Raw genomic sequence first — 17,713 nt, forward strand, 5'->3', positions numbered from 1 at the left:
CTTGGCAGGCACCTAAAGCTCATCCAGCTCCACACCTCCCTCCAATCCCAGGGTGCTCCAAGCCCCTGGCCTTGGACACTTCCAGGTATCCAGAGGAAACCACAGCCTCTCTGGGCAGCCTGTGCCAAGGCCTCACCCCCTCAGAGCCAAGAATTCCTTTCTAATATCCAATCCGAACCTATCCTCTCTGTTGGTTTGAACCCATCCATTCCCCTTTGTCCTGTCACCCCATCCCTTTCAAACAGCCTTTCTCCATCTCTTTTATGTTCCCTTCACCCCAAGGCTTCTCCTCTCCAGGCTGGACAATCCCAACTCTCTCAGCCTCTCATGGAAGAGGTGCTCCATCCCTCCCATCATCCTGCACCAAACACGGACAAAAATCCTAACCGGACGCTGAAAGGAAACAGTGTTTCCAACCATCGCTCACAACACAATAAAAAGTCGCTGCAGGATTCTATCGTGGGCTGCCAGGACCCTCCACGGGGCATCAGCGTGAGGAGCAAACACATTTAGAAGAGTTCCAGAGACACAAAGTAGCTGCGGCACCTCCTTTTAGCCCCGAAGTTCCAGAGCAAGGCAGACGAGCGTTACCGAGCAAAACGCTGTTCATGAGTACTTAAAAACTGTGATTCCTGTACCCAGTCACTCACGGATTGCATTTCTAGAGGCGCCAGAAAAGAAAACGAGTTGGGCTTGTAAGGATCACCCCGGGTACGCCAGACTCACCAGCTGAGGGGGAAAAGTTTAAGCTGCTGTCATTAACAGCTCATTAATTCAGGGAAGCAGCACCTCCATCCTGCCCGGCGCTGCGCATCTGCGGCTGCCAACACCCCGAAAATCCCTCACGTCTCTTCCTCACCCAGGTAGACTGGCGGGGGAGAATTCCCAACCTCTCCAAGGAGACGGGGGGGGGGGGGGGGGGTGGGTTCTCCAGCAGACTGGAAGCTGCCAGACCCGTGGCCTGCACCCCAGCCACAGGCGTGGCAAAAAGCAGGAATTGGAGAAAAGTTCAACAGCACCCTCTCCAACCCTTCCCCAGAGCACATTCGGGGCTCACCTACCTCAAACAGGAAGCCGTGGGAGACACAGGCACCTGAGGGACCAGAACAAAAATAAATCAGGTTAGAAATGAGCAAGAGCAGCAGCACATCCTCCAGTGAACCTGCTGTGACCTGGGCAGCCACCAAAAAATGCAGTTTTGGGGCAGCTGGGCAACCTCTGGGTAAGGGACGGGACCTCTGGCCAGCTCAAAAAGGCAGCAGCAAAAGGGGAGACCTGCCAAAAATAACAGTGTGAGAAGAGCCAGCGTGAATCCTCACTCCTAAATCACTGCTGCATGGACAACAGGACAGGCTCGCAGGGCTCCTCCTGCTTCAGCTGTCCTGGGCCTGCTGGCTGAGAGAAAGCTTCTCCCAGCCAGGGGCAGAGGAGTCACACATCCGAGCACACTTGGCATATTCCGCCCCAATAATCAGATAAAAGGTTAGGAAGTAAAACCGGGAATGAGCTGAAAGACAGCTCTTCCATCGATTTTCTGGGAAATGGTCGCTCTGGAGCAACTGCACGTGATGTGTCTCCCAAAAGCGCGAGGAGAATGCGCAATCCGAAACAACCCGAGGAGCTCCGGGATGAAAGGGAAAGAGACCAAGGAAAGGCTGCCCCGAGGGACCACCCAGCAAAGTCAGAATTTCCCTGTCAAAGAGTGGAGTTCCCCGAGAAATGCAGATGAGACCAATCTGTACGGAAAACCTGGGAGCTACACTTCTGGAATCAAAAGCTCCTCCTTGGAGCTCGGCTGCAAGTGGCTGTGGAGGCACCACCGGGAATTATTTTCCCTCGCCAAGAAGGTGAGCCACAGGAGCCCAGCCACACTTCTCTCAAATTCAGCAAATTTGGCAAGAGAAAATAATGTCAAGGTTCATCATCCAGCTCCACCTCAAAATTCAGTGCAAAACACAAGGTCACACATTATTGGAAGGCATGGGAGGGAAAAAAAGCCCCGAAAAACTTAATATGAGGTAGTTAAGAGCAGCACAACCCATCTGTTTTACCCCTCCGGGGCTGGCTGCCTTTTCTTTTTAGCTCGCTGACAGCTACAGCTCCTTAAAATACCAGTGTGCTCATCCCCTCCGGGGCCAGAGCAGGGAATAGGGGCCATGTAGGACCAGAAAGGAAACGCACAAAGTCTGATCCTCCTTCCCCACCGAGGGCAGAGACACAGCTCCCTCCTTTACAAGTTACCAAGGGAGGCTAAGATACAGCCCAGCTCCACAGGACTTGGAAAATCCTTCGTTACAAGCAAATTTTACTTTTTGTCCCCAGTTATGGGGCGAGCCAAACACACTACACATAAGGTTGCTGTGCGACAGCGCCCTGATTTTCCACGGAACTCGAAGCCCCGGCTGTGATCACCACCTGTTGCAAAGCACACCTGAAAAGCTTTCTGCAAATTATGACTTGCACACACTGAAGCGCCCAAAGGAGAAACCCCCCAGACCTAACGGTGTGGTATTTTTGTGGGGGACATCCTGGATGCGGGAAGGCAGTATTCTGGTTTGAGAGCTTTTATTTTTGGTAAGAGCCAGAGTCTGTCGGAGTGCTACGCAGCGGGTTCCCGTGCCAAACCCGCACCCAGCAGCGCCTCAGCTCGCACGCACATCGCTGCCTGTGACCGCTGCTGCTCGCCAGGAGCCCAAATCGGGAATCACGGCGGCAGCAGGATTCGGGGAGAATCGCAGCCACTTCAGAAACCAACGACCTGCGGCCAAAGGACAGGGCGGAGTACAGCCTAGGGGCACGAGCGCTCCCAAACTCCAAACATCAGCGTCGCTGGCCACGGCTCGCTCCAGCACACCGGCACAAAAACCCGCCGCGTCCCTCCGAGCGCTCCCAAGCCGGCTCCAGCCGCCTCCTGCTAAGGCGAGCAGCGGGGCACGGCTGCAGCCGGCTCCCCTCACGCCTCCCCGGCACTGCCCAGCCGCCTGAGGGCTGCGCCCGCCGCCGCCCGCCCCGGCCCCTCAGCGCCGCGGGCTCGCCCCGCTCCAGCGCCACACGCCGTGCCGGGGCAGCACCCCTCACCCGGGCACGGCCGCCTTCCCTGCCGCCCTCAGGGGCAGCCCGGCGGTGCCCGGAGCGGGACTCGGAGCGGGACACGCGTTCCCCCGCGCAAGGCAGCCGGGGAAACGCGAGGGTTTTTTTGCCCCGGCGCCCCTCACTCGCCTGTGGGGAAGCCGCCAAAATGGCGGGGGGCGGAGGCGGACCCCCGCCCGGGCCGGGAGCGCGTTGAGGGAGGCACAGCCGTGCCGTATCCCAGGGGAAAAGGCGGCCCGCAGCCGCTTTTCTCCTCAGGGATCCCCCCCCCCGCCCGCGGGACGGCGACTCACCTGAGGCGGCATCGGCCAGCGCGGCGCGGAGCAGCAGCAGCAGCGGCGGCAGCAGCGCGGCGGCCCCGGCGGCGCTCATGGCCCCTGGCGGCGAGCAGCGAGCGGCCACTGCCCGCCGGGCCCGCGGCAGGTGCCGGGGCAGCGCCTCGGCCCCCGCCCCGCCGCCAAACTTGGCCCGCAGACAAAGGGGCAGCTCCGCGCCGCCCCCCGCCCCGCCCCGCCCCGGGCAGCGCTGCGCCCTCCTTCCTCCCGGCGCCCGAGCCTCTCCTCCTCCTCCTCCCTTCCTTCCCCCCCTCCTACTCCCCGGCACCTTGCGGATTCCCGCTTCTCCTCCCCCGCCCCGCCGGCCGCCTGGGGATGGAGCAGCCCCCGGTAATGCCGCAGCCGTGCCGGGATTAGGCAAAGCAAACGTGTTTGTGTTGGGTCTGACCCCACCGACCTGATCCACGCCGGTGGCTGGGAGGGAGAGGTCACCCCCTCGCCCGGGTTGGAAGCCTCTAATTTACTGTGTTTTGGGTGTCAGTTTGGGTTGTAGGATTGTAACAAGAAGTATCAAAGCCTGGTCTATTTCCATGTCCATTTCTTCGTGGCGCGGCTGCTGCTTTGCTCTTTCTTCCTAGAGCAAATCCAAGCAAGAGTTAAAGACGAGCTCTCTAGCAATCACACATCAAGCACTCAAACTAAAAAAAAAAACCCACATTAGAAACTCAAGTTAAACTGCTGCCCTTACAGAGTTTTCTTGCTTTAAGCACTTCCACACACAGTACTAAGTCAATTCAAGAAAAGCTTCCCATGTCACCCCTCCAGCATTGCACACTCAACACATCTTGGAGCCAACGTTTCCAAATGAAAGTCTGGCTCCTGCAAGTCACAGGATAAAGAAAAACAGCCCCAATTTGAAGTTCCAGCCATTCCGAGCCCCAAATTAAAATGAACTCAGAAAGGGAGTTTATTTTTACTAGTCTGTGAATGAAATGTTTTTTTTTTTTTCCCTGCCAATTTCAGCGTTCCTGCTTCACAGCAGCATCCCAGTTCCCACACAGCAGAGGGTTGCACCGGCCTGGGCTGCTGATGCTGTTGCCTTCATCTCCTCCTTGCCTGATTAAATGCGACGATGGCAGCTCAATTTGACAACAATTCCCCGTGGTAACTCCATCATCTGCTCAGTTTTGATTCACTTCCTAATGAACACTACCATTTTGAACTCTAAGTTGGAGGTCAGATTTTTTTTTTTTTTTTTTCCCCCTCCCCAGGACTGTATGCCTTTAATCACTGTGCTGGAATTCCCACAGCAAAAAACACACAAGCCCCAGATCCCTTCTAATTCCTCAGGTGAAACTCTGGACAACCTCACCAAACTCAAAGGAACGCCAGCAAGAAAGAACAGGTGAAAATAATTAAAATCAAGCACACAGAGGGGTCAGTAACTTTATATAAATGTGTCCAGCTCATCTTTTAACCATTTGTGTTGTTGATCTTGCTGCTGCTGTTCTTTAGCCTCTGACAACTTGTTTCCCTAGTCCATCTACAGCCTCCTCCTCCCTATTTCTCCTACCTTCCTTCCTGCTCTTCTCACAACACTGCTCCCAAGACCCCGTTAAAAGTCAGAACTCCAGACCCATAATTTTTCAGATTTTCCCTCTAGCAAACACTCATTTGCCAGCATTTCTCAAGTTTTGCACTCAGTGCAAAAGGCTTGAAATTTTCAGAAATTCAGTTTGGTGAAGTTTTGTCCTTCGCATCCTATTTAACATAAAAGCAGCATTTCTGTTCCGAGTCTACTTACAAATTAGCAGCAAGTAAAATTATAAAATAAGCTTCAGACTCTCTCAGGAGAAATATGAGATAGTTCACAGGCTGAAAGCTTGAAGGGCACAACTTGCAAAGCACTGATGCAGCTGTCAGCTGCTGCCACAGATCTTGGAACTAATGGCACAAAAATGGCACATTTCTACACCGGGGCTGTAGAAATAAACCACTTTTAGCCTCCTCTTTTTTTAATCAAACCTCCAGGCAGAGGTCAGTCTTCTGCAAGTTGGTGTGAAAGAGCCATTCCTCCACTTGGCAAATCCCTGGCTGAAGAGACTGGAGCCAGACATACCTTGTGTTCCTGGAAAGCTGGGCATGTGCTGGCTCAGGCTTGAGAAGGATCCATCTCTGGCAAGTGAAGGAGATTTCATCTGCATTCCCCACTTCCAGAACACCTGACAGTTATTTTTCCAGCTTTTAAGTGTTTTTTTTTTTTCACAATGTTTTTAATAAGCCTTTTAAAATCCATGAGATTAGCCCACAAAAACGACGTGGCATTTTCACCACGTGTGACCTCAACCCGGCATCTCCCAGGACCTGGCAATTTGGGAAGACTGGCATTTTCCTTGTTTTCCAAGCAGTCCTGCAGGGGCCACACTGACACCTCTCCCTTCCTGTCCTGGTGGGATGAAGCCTCTAGACACCTGCAAGCTGAGGCACTGACAGAAATAACTGCTTGGAGAAGAATTGTGTTTATTCCTAGCAGTGTTTTTAGTCAGCCTCAAAAGCTTTTTTCCCCTCTCTGTCCTATTTCAGTCAATCCAAGTTTTCCCACATGGACAGATCTTTGGCTACAGCATTAGCCTCTCTCCCAGAGTCTGCCAAGACCAGTGGTATTGCAGAACATGGATAATAAAATCATAGTTAATCACTCAGAACACCCATCACAGCACTAAAAACCTGTCACCCCTGGTGGCAGCTGTCACATGCCTGCCCTGCTCCTCCAGCTGTGGCAGAACTCCCAGCACGAGCCCCGTCAACTCAGCTTGACCCACGGAGATTCCAGGTTTTTTGGAGTGCCACGAATTCCCCCACAAGGCCAGGTTGAGGCTGAGTGTCAGCCTAAACCCTGCAGTCCCCACAGCTGCACACAGGCTGCCAGCACAACTTCTTCCTTCTTTGGGCAAATGTTTCTGCGTGTGTCACTAAGCCTGACTCCCGTAGTTAAACCAACAGCAGGTCCAGATCAAACAAACCTAAAAGCCATCATCCATCATCTGCAGGGCTGAAGGCGCTGCAGTGCTCCCTCCCTCTATCCCACAGGGACTTCCAGAAGCCAGCAGTGCCACTGCAGTCACGCTCAGTGGGACAATTCAAGGGATTTCTAAGGCACCTTGGCCCAAGAACCACAAGTCCCACTCTGCACGTCTGGGGACTCAGCTCATTAAAGAGCAATCATCTCACGTTGTCTCCCTCCCCTCCATCATTCCCCACCCTGTGCCAATCCAGCATTCCAGGATAAAAAGAAGTCCCAAGCACTCAACAGCTGGTACAGCACTGTTTCAGCATGGCACAGCCCGGGGCATTATTGCTTCAGCAATCAGGAACACCAGCTCAGAACTGCACCTGAAAACTTGCTGAGCCCATCAGCCACTTCTCTTGCCCACCTGACCTCCAGAGGCCCAGATTTCCTGTGTCCCCACAGTTCTGGGATTTTCCAAGTGCAGATTCCTGCAGGAACATTTATTATTCTATGCTCTTATTCTCTGAGAGCACACTCAGCAGTCTGGGAGCTTCTGATTTAAGCTCACCTGTGCATTTATGCTTAAGCATCACTTTTTCTTTTTAAAATCAAAGAGGGCAGGCCTATCTTTTCCCAAAATGGACAGTGAAGTCTTGGAAACAAGCCAAGAGAACAGGGAAAAGACAAAGAAATCTGTGCAGATAATACCACAGCCTTTGCTTTTCTTTACCAACAGGTCACTCGTATTCAGATTGCTCCTTTTGGGCCACAAACAACCCCCAACCACTGGAATGCCTCATAATACCCCTTACATGTGTAATGCCTTGCAAATAAAGATATTCCAGTACATTGGCATTGCTTTTCCCTGACTGACAACACGCAATGTCCATTAAGTCAGTGTGAAACCTTCCTATACACACTTTAAAGGGTTTTTTTTGGATCAAACTCTGAGCCAAGCACCCCACACAACCAAAATAATCAGTGTGGCCTGACAGGAATTGGTCACTCTGACTGACAGCAGCCAAATGCTTCTGATGGGAGCTAAAATAATTTCCATGCAGACAGACCCCAGTAACTCTTGGAAAAAGGAGGCCCACCTCCAGTAATAGGAATGATTTAAACCTTGCCAGATTTGGATCAGCTCATCCCTGTTGTAAATAGCCAGTCCTTTCTGGGACCATCTTGCATTTCGGGGTGCAGCTTTACGAACACGTGTTCAGCAACAGAGCCCCCCCCAAAAAAAACCAGCCCAGGAGAAATTCCAGCTCCTGGAAGGGAGCGCCATCTCCTGGAAGGAAAGCGGAAAGCACCGGGAAAGAGCCGGCTGTCCAGTTGGTATTCCAGAAAACCAGGCGAGGAAAACACACCGGAGCAAGCTGCACGCTCGCTGCCCCCCACAAAACACATCCCGCTCTTCCCCGGGGAAAAACATCTGCTTGGTTCTGACAACAGGCTCCTGCTCGTGACAACGTTACACCCAACTGAGACACGACATCCACGAGTTCCATTTATTTTCTGTTCTCACAGAGCATGATTTGAGTGACACCGTTTGCCTCGCCCAGCTCCACGAGGAAAAGGCATCAGGTACTAAGGGATTCTTGGACAGGCTTTTGCTGCTCCTCAGCAGCTGCATTTTCTTCCTCTTTTTGTTCTGCTTTCTCCACCTGAGGCAGGATTCCATCGAGGTTCAGCTGCAAGCCTTCACTGGTGGAGGATCTGATCACCAGCCTCTGCACAATGGGATCTAGGAAGAAAAAGGGCACACCAAACTGGTCACTCCACCCCTTCCCAGCTCTCCAGGCTGACTGCTCCCACCAAATGTTGGCCACCAAGCCAGTAAAAGAACACCACAAGAACCAGGCTTGAAACTCCAAATAAAATTAAAAAAGCAAGCTGCTCAGAGCAGAAAAAGTAATCCTCACTAAACTGGGCTGATGTACATTGGTTTAAATTCATTTAAAAAATCACACTTTTCTGCATTTATATTTCAAGTCAGGCAACCCCTTATAGTTTTCATTTGGGCTTCTCAAGGCATGTGTACGTGGCTTTTTATGGGCTGGTCTCTGCAGCTACTGTGAGCAGCATCACTGGGAGAGGGACAAGATCATTCTTCAGGCAGACATTAAGCAAGTACCAACACCAAAAAATGGGACTGTAGCTTACACAAAACTGCTTTCCTAAAATTATTTCATGAATCACCATCTCCTCTCCAGCTAAGCAGATGCTCTCTGCTTAAAGTTGACTTTATTATTCCAAGAGAGGGAAAGAGAGGGAAAGAGAGGGAAAGAGAGGGAAAGAGAGGGAAAGAGAGGGAAAGAGAGGGAAAGAGAGGGAAAGAGAGGGAAAGAGAGGGAAAGAGAGGGAAAGAGAGGGAAAGAGAGGGAAAGAGAGGGAAAGAGAGGGAAAGAGAGGGAAAGAGAGGGAAAGAGAGGGAAAGAGAGGGAAAGAGAGGGAAAGAGAGGGAAAGAGAGGGAAAGAGAGGGAAAGAGAGGGAAAGAGAGGGAAAGAGAGGGAAAGAGAGGGAAAGAGAGGGAAAGAGAGGGAAAGAGAGGGAAAGAGAGGGAAAGAGAGGGAAAGAGAGGGAAAGAGAGGGAAAGAGAGGGAAAGAGAGGGAAAGAGAGGGAAAGAGAGGGAAAGAGAGGGAAAGAGAGGGAAAGAGAGGGAAAGAGAGGGAAAGAGAGGGAAAGAGAGGGAAAGAGAGGGAAAGAGAGGGAAAGAGAGGGAAAGAGAGGGAAAGAGAGGGAAAGAGAGGGAAAGAGAGGGAAAGAGAGGGAAAGAGAGGGAAAGAGAGGGAAAGAGAGGGAAAGAGAGGGAAAGAGAGGGAAAGAGAGGGAAAGAGAGGGAAAGAGAGGGAAAGAGAGGGAAAGAGAGGGAAAGAGAGGGAAAGAGAGGGAAAGAGAGGGAAAGAGAGGGAAAGAGAGGGAAAGAGAGGGAAAGAGAGGGAAAGAGAGGGAAAGAGAGGGAAAGAGAGGGAAAGAGAGGGAAAGAGAGGGAAAGAGAGGGAAAGAGAGGGAAAGAGAGGGAAAGAGAGGGAAAGAGAGGGAAAGAGAGGGAAAGAGAGGGAAAGAGAGGGAAAGAGAGGGAAAGAGAGGGAAAGAGAGGGAAAGAGAGGGAAAGAGAGGGAAAGAGAGGGAAAGAGAGGGAAAGAGAGGGAAAGAGAGGGAAAGAGAGGGAAAGAGAGGGAAAGAGAGGGAAAGAGAGGGAAAGAGAGGGAAAGAGAGGGAAAGAGAGGGAAAGAGAGGGAAAGAGAGGGAAAGAGAGGGAAAGAGAGGGAAAGAGAGGGAAAGAGAGGGAAAGAGAGGGAAAGAGAGGGAAAGAGAGGGAAAGAGAGGGAAAGAGAGGGAAAGAGAGGGAAAGAGAGGGAAAGAGAGGGAAAGAGAGGGAAAGAGAGGGAAAGAGAGGGAAAGAGAGGGAAAGAGAGGGAAAGAGAGGGAAAGAGAGGGAAAGAGAGGGAAAGAGAGGGAAAGAGAGGGAAAGAGAGGGAAAGAGAGGGAAAGAGAGGGAAAGAGAGGGAAAGAAAGAGAGGACCAGCTTTTCCCTTGGAGGAGCAGGAATTTTAAGAGCTATTTGGAGAGCAGCAAGGTAACTGCATGACACCCCAGTAAAGAACACCCATCTCCCACTGGGGTTTGCTGCAGCCTGAACAAACCTTACCAAAATTGGAGGGCTTGAAGGTGCAGATGTCGTGGATGACTGCTTTCAGGTTGGCAGTGATGTGCTCAGTGGGCATGTCCAGCTGCAAAAGGACAGTGCCAAGTTAGTCATGGTGATGCCTGGAGCCCAGGTGGACAGGTCTGAAAGCACTGCTGTTTGTGTTTATCCTGCATGGGGATAGGTTTCCTTTCTCTGTGCTCCCTGGGAAGGAGGGACAAATCCCATGAACAGCCTTAGCCAAATGCTGGCTTGCTCACTCTTCTCCCTGTTTCCACTCAGGACATGAAATTCCCAGGGCTCTGTAACAACATGCAGCCTTAAGGGCTGAAAACTCTTAAAAAAAACAACACATACCCAAGTGCTTTTGCAAAAACCTCATTAAAATTAAGGAGCTGGGCAAAGAAGGCTCAAGAAGCAGCTGCCAAAGGCCACAAAATGCATCAACACCCAGAACTGAAGGCATCAGGAGTTGAACAGGATGAAATCAATCAAAAGAACCAACTCATCAGCTCCATGATGAGGACAGGTAATGCTCAGATAAAATAGTTTTCATATTCAAAGGAAGATGCCAGCTTCCAAACCAGCTTCCCACAGTAAATCCTTGTGGATGCACATCTATCTTGCTGCTTCATGTTTTGAACAGTTCTCTCCTGAGCAGCACAGGGTGCTGTAAAAAGGGTCAGCTAAGCTGTTTGTTCCCTTCTTATTTCTTAACTAAGTCTGACTCCTCCAACAGCAAGCTCCAGAATTCCAGCTACACACAAAAAACACAGACAAGGAAGCCCCTGGAATGCCCATGCACAGCTCAGAGCAGATAATGAGAATTAAACAACTCATTTGTCTCCAACACTGCCAGGCAAAGCTTCAGGCATTTCCTACCCTTCCTGCCTGTGCCACCCTCAGTTAGAGGGACACCCAACATCAGGCAGGATTACAAAGACACAAACCAGAAGGAAAACAAAAAAACCCCAAAGCCTAGGGCAGAGAAAACGAAATAATAAGCCAAAATTAATGTTCTATTTCAGATAACACAAACAGTTCTTGCTTCCTACTCCAGTCCAGAACCACAGTTATAAAAATTAGAAGTCTTTAATTATTTGGTTAAAGCAAAGACTTTTTGACTCTCCTGTGCATATTGACCATGGACTTACAAACCTATAGTTTATTCATTTACCAAAACAAAAAACCAACAAAAAACAAAACAACCAAAAACCCCAAGAAGTTTAAAACCAGCTGAAGATGCCACACAACAGAGTTCTATTTTCTTCACAGATTAGCTGAAAAAATGGTCAAAAACTTGGAGAAACAGATTGAAAAGATGGTTTTTTTTTTCCCCCTCCTGGAATACTACAGTTCCGCTCAGGGCAGAAATATCAGAGCTCTGTTCACACTTACTCTGGCTATTCTTGTCTTGATGACACTCTCGTCCTGCACCGAGTACTCGTGACACTCTCTGAAGAACTGCACCATCCTGGGAATGTCACTGCCCAGGGAATCTGTTAAAAAAAAAGAAATAAAAGAAGTGGTCTCAGCAATGGTAATTAGCACAGATGGGTGTGGCACCAGGAAAGAGATAATTCAATCTGTTAATTAAGGCAAACACCACTCCAAAACGCAGTCTCAGAGACACGACAATGGTGTCCTAAGTGAGATCACAGAAACAGTCTCCCTGTTCCCTCCTTCCCCAGTCAAAAATGGGCACCTAGCAGGCAAATTTATCTGGGTTCTTAACCCAGATTTGCCTGTGGCAGGAAAAAAAATGGATCCCTAAAGTTCCCTTGACCTAAGGCAAGTGGTGCAGCCCCAGGCTAACACCCAAAGTAACCACACACCCATCAAAAAAACCATCCCAGAGGCACCCCCAGGGCTCCACCTCCCTCAGGAAGTGTTTGCAGCTGGAACCAAGCACTGCTCCTTACTTCTCTTGGTGCTGGGGTACTTCTTTTTCAGTTTGTTCCTCAGGGGGATTAGCTTGGGGATGATGGCAGGGACAGCCACGTAGAAATCAGCCTGGATTTCATCCTCCAGGATCTGCAACAAGCACAGTCCCACTGATTGCACTGGAGCTGACTGACAGAAGGGTCCAAAAGCACATCCCTCACTCTGCCTGCTGCCTCCCAGCTGGAGCTCACTGCACACCAGGCTTCCTCGCCTCCCCAGGCCCCAGTCCTGCTGAAATGGGGATTTTTATGCAATTCTTTAAGAAAAATATATACCCATTTGATTAACTCCACTCCTCCCACGATGGCAGCGCCGTGCTCCCGAGCTGCCTCAGCTTCTTGCTCGTTCTGTGGAGAGAAAAAAAGTCATTAAAAACAGCTGGACTACCAAGCAGGCTGCTGCTGCTCTGCTGCCAATCGAGCTCAGGGAGAGAATTCCAAACAATCGTGTCCAAAGAGTCATCGAATAAACCCATGGCAGCTCCGTGGGATCGCCTCACACAGATAAAATATTAATTGGCAAAGGACAGCTGCAGGACTGTGCTGGACACCAAAACCCCATGGAAATGAAGGAACCCTGCCTCACTCACCTCTGGGAGCACCAAAACTCCATGAAAATGAAGGAATTCTGCCTCACCCACCTCTGGGAGCACCAAAACCCAACAAAAATTAAGGAATTCTGGCTCATCCAACTCTGTGAGCACCAAAACCCCACGAAAATGAAGGAATTCTGGCTCATCCAACTCTGTGAGCACCAAAACTCCATGAAAATGAAGGAATTCTGCCTCACCCATTTCTGGGAGCACCAAAACCCCATGAAAATGAAGGAATTCTGCCTCACCCACCTCTGGGAGCACCAAAACCCCATTAAAAAGAAGGAATTTTGCCTTACCCACCTCTGGGAGCACCAAAACCCCACGAAAATGAAGGAATTCTGCCTCACCCACCTCTGGGAGCACCAAAATCCCACAAAAATGAAGGAATTCTGCCTCGGTCACCTCTGGGAGCACCAAAACCCCATGAAAATGAAGAATTCTGGCTCACCCACCTCTGTGAGCACCAAAATCCCATGAAAATGAAGGAATTCTGCCTCACCCACCTCTTGGAGCACAAAAATCCCACAAAAAATGAAAGAATTCTGGCTCACCCACATCTGTGAGCTCCAAAACCCAACAAAAATTAAGGAATTCTGCCTCATCCACCTCTGTGAGCACCAAAACCCCATGAAAATGAAGGAATTCTGCCTCACCCACCTCTGGGAGCACCAAAATCCCATGAAAATGAAAGAATTCTGGCTCATCCAACTCTGTGAGCACCAAAACTCCATGAAAACGAAGGAATTCTGGCTCACCCACCTCTGTGAGCACCAGAACTCCATGAAAATGAAGGAATTCTGCCTCACCCACCTCTGTGAGCACCAGAACTCCATGAAAATTAAGGAATTCTGCCTCACCCACCTCTGTGAGCACCAAAACCCCATGAAACTTAAGGAATTCTGCCTTCGTCACCTCAGTGAGCACCAAAATCCCAAAAACGAAGGAATTCTGGCTCACCCACCTCTGGGAGCACCAAAACCCCACGAAAATGAAGGAATTCTGGCTCACCCACCTCTGTGAACACCAACACCTTGTTCACCTCGTCCGTGAAGCGATGGGGCAGAGCGACACCGCTGGAAAAAGGATCCACTTTTTTCTGGCAAGTTAAAAAAAAAAAACAAAAACAAAAAAACAAAACAATGAAAGCAAACCAAAGGAAATTAAGGCTCGAGGGTAAATCACAGCCTCACGGGCAGCCGGGGCCCTGAAAATGAAAGGCAAAGGAGGCGAGAGTGAGCAGCCCCGCAGCGGTGCCGCCGGCGCCAGCCCCACCTTCTTCTGCAGCGCCATGTCCAGGAACACGTTGATGTACACAAACTGCCTGGGGTGGGTGAAGTCCAGCTCCTGGAACCTCTTGAGCATGGCCACGGCCTGCTCCAGCCCGTAGGAGGGTCTCCTGTAGAGCCACGTCAGGTACACGTCGTCCACGGGCTTGCTCATCAGCGGCCGCCTCCGAGGGAGGGGCTTCTCCCTGGCCGCCTCCTTCCCCTTCTCCTGCCTGCTCCTCTTGGCCTCTTTTTTGGCAGCTCTGAACCCAAAGAGACGCGCTGTGAGGTCAGCAGCAATCTGATTTTCACGGCACTCCGGTTTCACAAAGCAAGGTTTTCCCCTCCCTCTCCCGTGGCACTTTGCTTTCACCTGAGCACCCGGTTCTCATTTTCCTGTTTTCAGAGGGTCTCCGGGCAAGGAAAATGTGAAAAATGTGTGTTTTGTGATTGGCTTTTCGCAAGTATTAAAATGAATATTGTATTATGCTAGAAAGTTATGCTATATTAATTTTCTTAAGTCGTGTATTAAATATAGTTTTAGGTTATAACAGAATGTTAAAATAGAAACTATGCTATGTAAGATATTTGTTTAGGAAAGGGCTCGCACCAGATAGGAGCCACAGGACACCTAAATCTTTCAGAGAAAGGGAATTTGTTGCTCCCTTATCAGCAGAAAAATAACTTCTTCCCACCTCGCTCAGACAGGAAGACGGCATGAGGATTAAGAGGAAGAAGTTGACAGTGACCAGACAGAATCCTGTGTTTGAATGGAATTTATGCATCATGTATGAGATGTATGAATATGCAACAGGCGATTGTTCTTAAGGGTTAATCCTCTGTTAACGGGGGTCCTTTTTCGGGCTTGTGCTGCCCAGAAAAAGGTACCCGGACGTCCGTATCTCTTTGTTTTTATTGTCTCATATTGTCCTAACCTCAAATGTTCAAATTTTATTACTCTGATTATACTACTATTGTTACAACCCTTTTATTACCATTAAACTTTTAAAATTTCAAAACCCAAGTGACCGGCGTTTTTCGCAAACCCTGCTGCACCCCGCGGCAGCACAGCCCAAGACCGCAGCGCCGCGCTTTCCCAGTGCCTGTTCTCCGGCAGCCCGCGAGCCCCAGCGCCGCGGACACCCAACCCAACCCAACCCAACCCAACCCAACCCAACCCAACCCAACCCGCCCCAGCCCCTCCGGGCACGCCGGGCCCGCACTCACCGGGCCGCTGCCGCCGCGTACGGCCGCGCGCCGGCGGGGCTCGGCACGGCGGCGAGGCGCTGCTCCAGCGCGGGGAGGGCCAGCGCTGCGGGGAGACAGCAAACATCACCTCAGAGAAGCGCCCGACCCGCCCGGAGAGCCCCCCCACAGCCCTCAGGGCCGCGGCCCCCTCACCTCGCCACAGCCCGCGGGCGCTGGGCGCCGCCATGTTGCCGAGGCGCGCCGCCGCAACCCTTCCCCACGGAACTCGCTCCCCGAGGCCGCGAAGAAACGTTCCGGCGGGACCGGCTCGCCAGCGGTGTGCCGCCGACCGCCGTCCCCCCAACCCGCCGCGCCCGGGCCTGCCGTTCCGTGGGTGCGCGGGTTCCGGCGCCTGCCCGCTGCCCCGGGAAGGTGACCCACTGCCCGGGGCTGGTCAAAAGCCTCCAGCTCGCTTCTCCAGCGGCCTGAGAGGGGCCTCAGGGCGAAGCCGGGGTTGTCTGGTAGCGCTGCTGGCCGAAGTGGTTCCCCTTCCCCGAACCAACATGGCGGCGGCTGCTGAGGGCAGCCAGGGCCGCGGCCCTCAGCCGTGGGCTGTTCGCACCCGTTCGGCCTCGTCTGCGCGGGAGAACATCGCCTGTCGGTGCCTCAACAGCGCCTGCTGCAAGCCACGTGCAAGTCCAAAGAGAGATTTTCCGGCTGCCGTCTCACTTCTATTCCCATGCGGAATGGGTGGGAAAAGAGACTGTCCTGGAGCAGCATCCGCTTCCAAAGGCTTTGTTTAACCATCTCCCGAACTGCTCAGATTCACACCACAAACTGTAATGCTTCAAGGAGGCTTTTATTCCACACCAATGTGCTCCTGACTAAAAACATTCCAACCCCGCAGTCTTCCCCAGTCAACACCCGTCCAGGAGTTTTTAAATCAGGGACATGTGGCTGCTGAAAATTCCCCAACGGATCCGCGTGCAAGGATTTTTAGACCCGGCACGGGTGGCTGTGCAAAACAAGCTGTATCAAAACCGTGCTCATCCAATCCAAGCCCTGGCTCAGTGTCCTGGGAAAGGACGGACACGGCGAGGCGCGAGGGTGACGGGAGCAGAACGAACCCTCCTCGGCTAAAACACCTCAGCTGAGGGGCGGCAGCCATTTGTTCACAGCTCCAGGGCGGAGACGCGGTGATTTTGGACGGGCACTTGGCATTGTAAAGGTGTGAGAGGAGACTGTTCAGTGTGCACCTGTGGCAGGGAACCTGCATCCTTGGCCATCTTCCCCCGGTGCCCCGCGAGCCTCTGGCCTTTCGCTGCCCCGGAGCGCGGATTTCGGGCTCGCAGACAATGGCCAGCCAGCCCCAAAGCCTGTGTCCTACCAACGCTCCCTGCTCCATCGCTGCGGCCCTTCCCGCTCTCCGGCCATCCATGAACTTCTTGGCTCCAGCATCTGCTGGGGCAGCTGCAGCAGAAAGCAAATTCCAATTAAAAGCCCCGGAGCCTGATGTCTTGTCCCTCCCTGCGCTGCCCCGACCGCCTGCTGCTTCCTCAGACACTCCCTAGGTGCTCTTTTTTTAATAATTATTTTCATTTTACCTGCACTTCCCTGCTCCCACGAGGACCCGCGCCACGGACACCGGGGCTCCCAACCAAACCCCGGTGCCCAGAGGAGGAGAAGCAAAGGTGCCCCATACCCGCACACTCAAACCCCCGCACTCCCCGGCCGTGACACCGGGGGGGAGAGGACGGGAGAAGGAGGGGGCAAAGGGGGAGGCAGGCTTTTTCCGTGCGGCCGCCGGAGCCCGCGCTCCCCCCGCCGCGGCCCCGGCACCGCCCGCCGCCGCCTCCCCGCGCCCGCCCCCGGCTCCTCCGCCCTGCGCGCCCCGGCCGCCGCTCCTCCTTCCTCCTCCTCCTCCTCCTCCTCGCCGCCGCCGCCGCCCGGGCCCCGCGGCTCCGTCCCCGCTGCCCGCGGGCCGCCGCCCGCATGTCGTGTGCGCCCGCCCCGCCGCGCCGCCGCCGGCCCCGCCGCCCCGCCGCGCCGCATGCAGGTGAGAGCGGCGCCGCCGCCATGTCGGGCCGGGCCGGGCCGGGCCGGGCCCCCGCCGCGGGGAGGCGGCCGTCGGCACCGCGGGGCTGCCCCGGAGGCCGCGGCCCGAGCTGCCCGAGGGGGAGCCGCGGGGGGCGGCCGTGCGGAGAGCCGTGCTCGTGGGGCCGGCGCCGGGCGCGGGGGGACGGATCCCGGCGCGGAGACGGGTACCGGCCGTGGGGTGAGCCGCGGCGCTGGGGCGAGTCCCGCTCGTGGGCCCCGGAGTGAAGCCTGGCCGTGAGGTGAGCCTCAGGCGTGGGACAGAGCCCGGCCGTGGGGTGAGCCCCGGCCGTGGGTAAACCCCGGCCGTGGGGTAGATCCCAGGCTGGAGGTGAACCTCAGCCCCGGGAGTCACCCCGGCCGTGGCCGTGGGGCGAATCCCGGCCGCGGGGCCAGCAGGGCTCGGCCCCAGTGCCCGTGCCGTGCCGTGCTGGGATCCCGGCCCGGCGCTGTGCGTGACCCCGGCGGGTTTGGGGTGAGGGGGTGTTTGGGGTCAGGCCGTTTCGGGGAGACGCTGGTCCGGCCGCCTTTTCCCGGTGGGTTCTCAGTGGGTTTCTCCGCAGCAGGAGGAGGACAGGAGTGTCACCTGCAATAAAACCTG

General features: G+C 53.4%; 2 protein-coding genes and 1 long non-coding RNA gene across 3 annotated transcripts in view; all 3 read right to left on the minus strand.

Annotated features, from left to right (window-relative positions):
• Positions 1-3,551, minus strand: part of FRAS1 (Fraser extracellular matrix complex subunit 1) — a 103,018-nt gene extending 99,467 nt beyond the window's left edge. Inside the window, 2 exon segments of the mRNA XM_064416183.1 lie at positions 1,062-1,093; positions 3,384-3,551. Of these exon segments, the coding sequence (XP_064272253.1) occupies positions 1,062-1,093; positions 3,384-3,462 (111 nt within the window). The 5' untranslated portion in view covers positions 3,463-3,551.
• Positions 3,552-7,869: 4,318 nt separating this feature from the next.
• MRPL1 (mitochondrial ribosomal protein L1) lies at positions 7,870-15,391 on the minus strand. The gene is made up of 9 exons (XM_064416194.1): positions 15,232-15,391; positions 15,058-15,142; positions 13,838-14,093; positions 13,578-13,661; positions 12,246-12,317; positions 11,949-12,060; positions 11,425-11,525; positions 10,030-10,111; positions 7,870-8,119 (listed from the first exon to the last, which is right to left on the minus strand). Exons 1-9 carry the CDS (start codon positions 15,263-15,265, stop codon positions 7,956-7,958), a joined length of 990 nt encoding a protein of 329 aa, XP_064272264.1. The 5' UTR covers positions 15,266-15,391; the 3' UTR covers positions 7,870-7,955.
• A 467-nt stretch (positions 15,392-15,858) lies between these two features.
• Positions 15,859-16,859, minus strand: LOC135298531 (uncharacterized). Its single transcript, XR_010360533.1, has 2 exons — positions 16,623-16,859; positions 15,859-16,488 (listed from the first exon to the last, which is right to left on the minus strand). It is a non-coding gene; the product is annotated as an uncharacterized LOC135298531 (long non-coding RNA).
• Positions 16,860-17,713: the final 854 nt, after the last annotated feature.

The sequence above is a fragment of the Passer domesticus genome, chromosome 4 (assembly GCF_036417665.1).
Source record: "Passer domesticus isolate bPasDom1 chromosome 4, bPasDom1.hap1, whole genome shotgun sequence".
NCBI classification, from domain to species: domain Eukaryota; kingdom Metazoa; phylum Chordata; class Aves; order Passeriformes; family Passeridae; genus Passer; species Passer domesticus.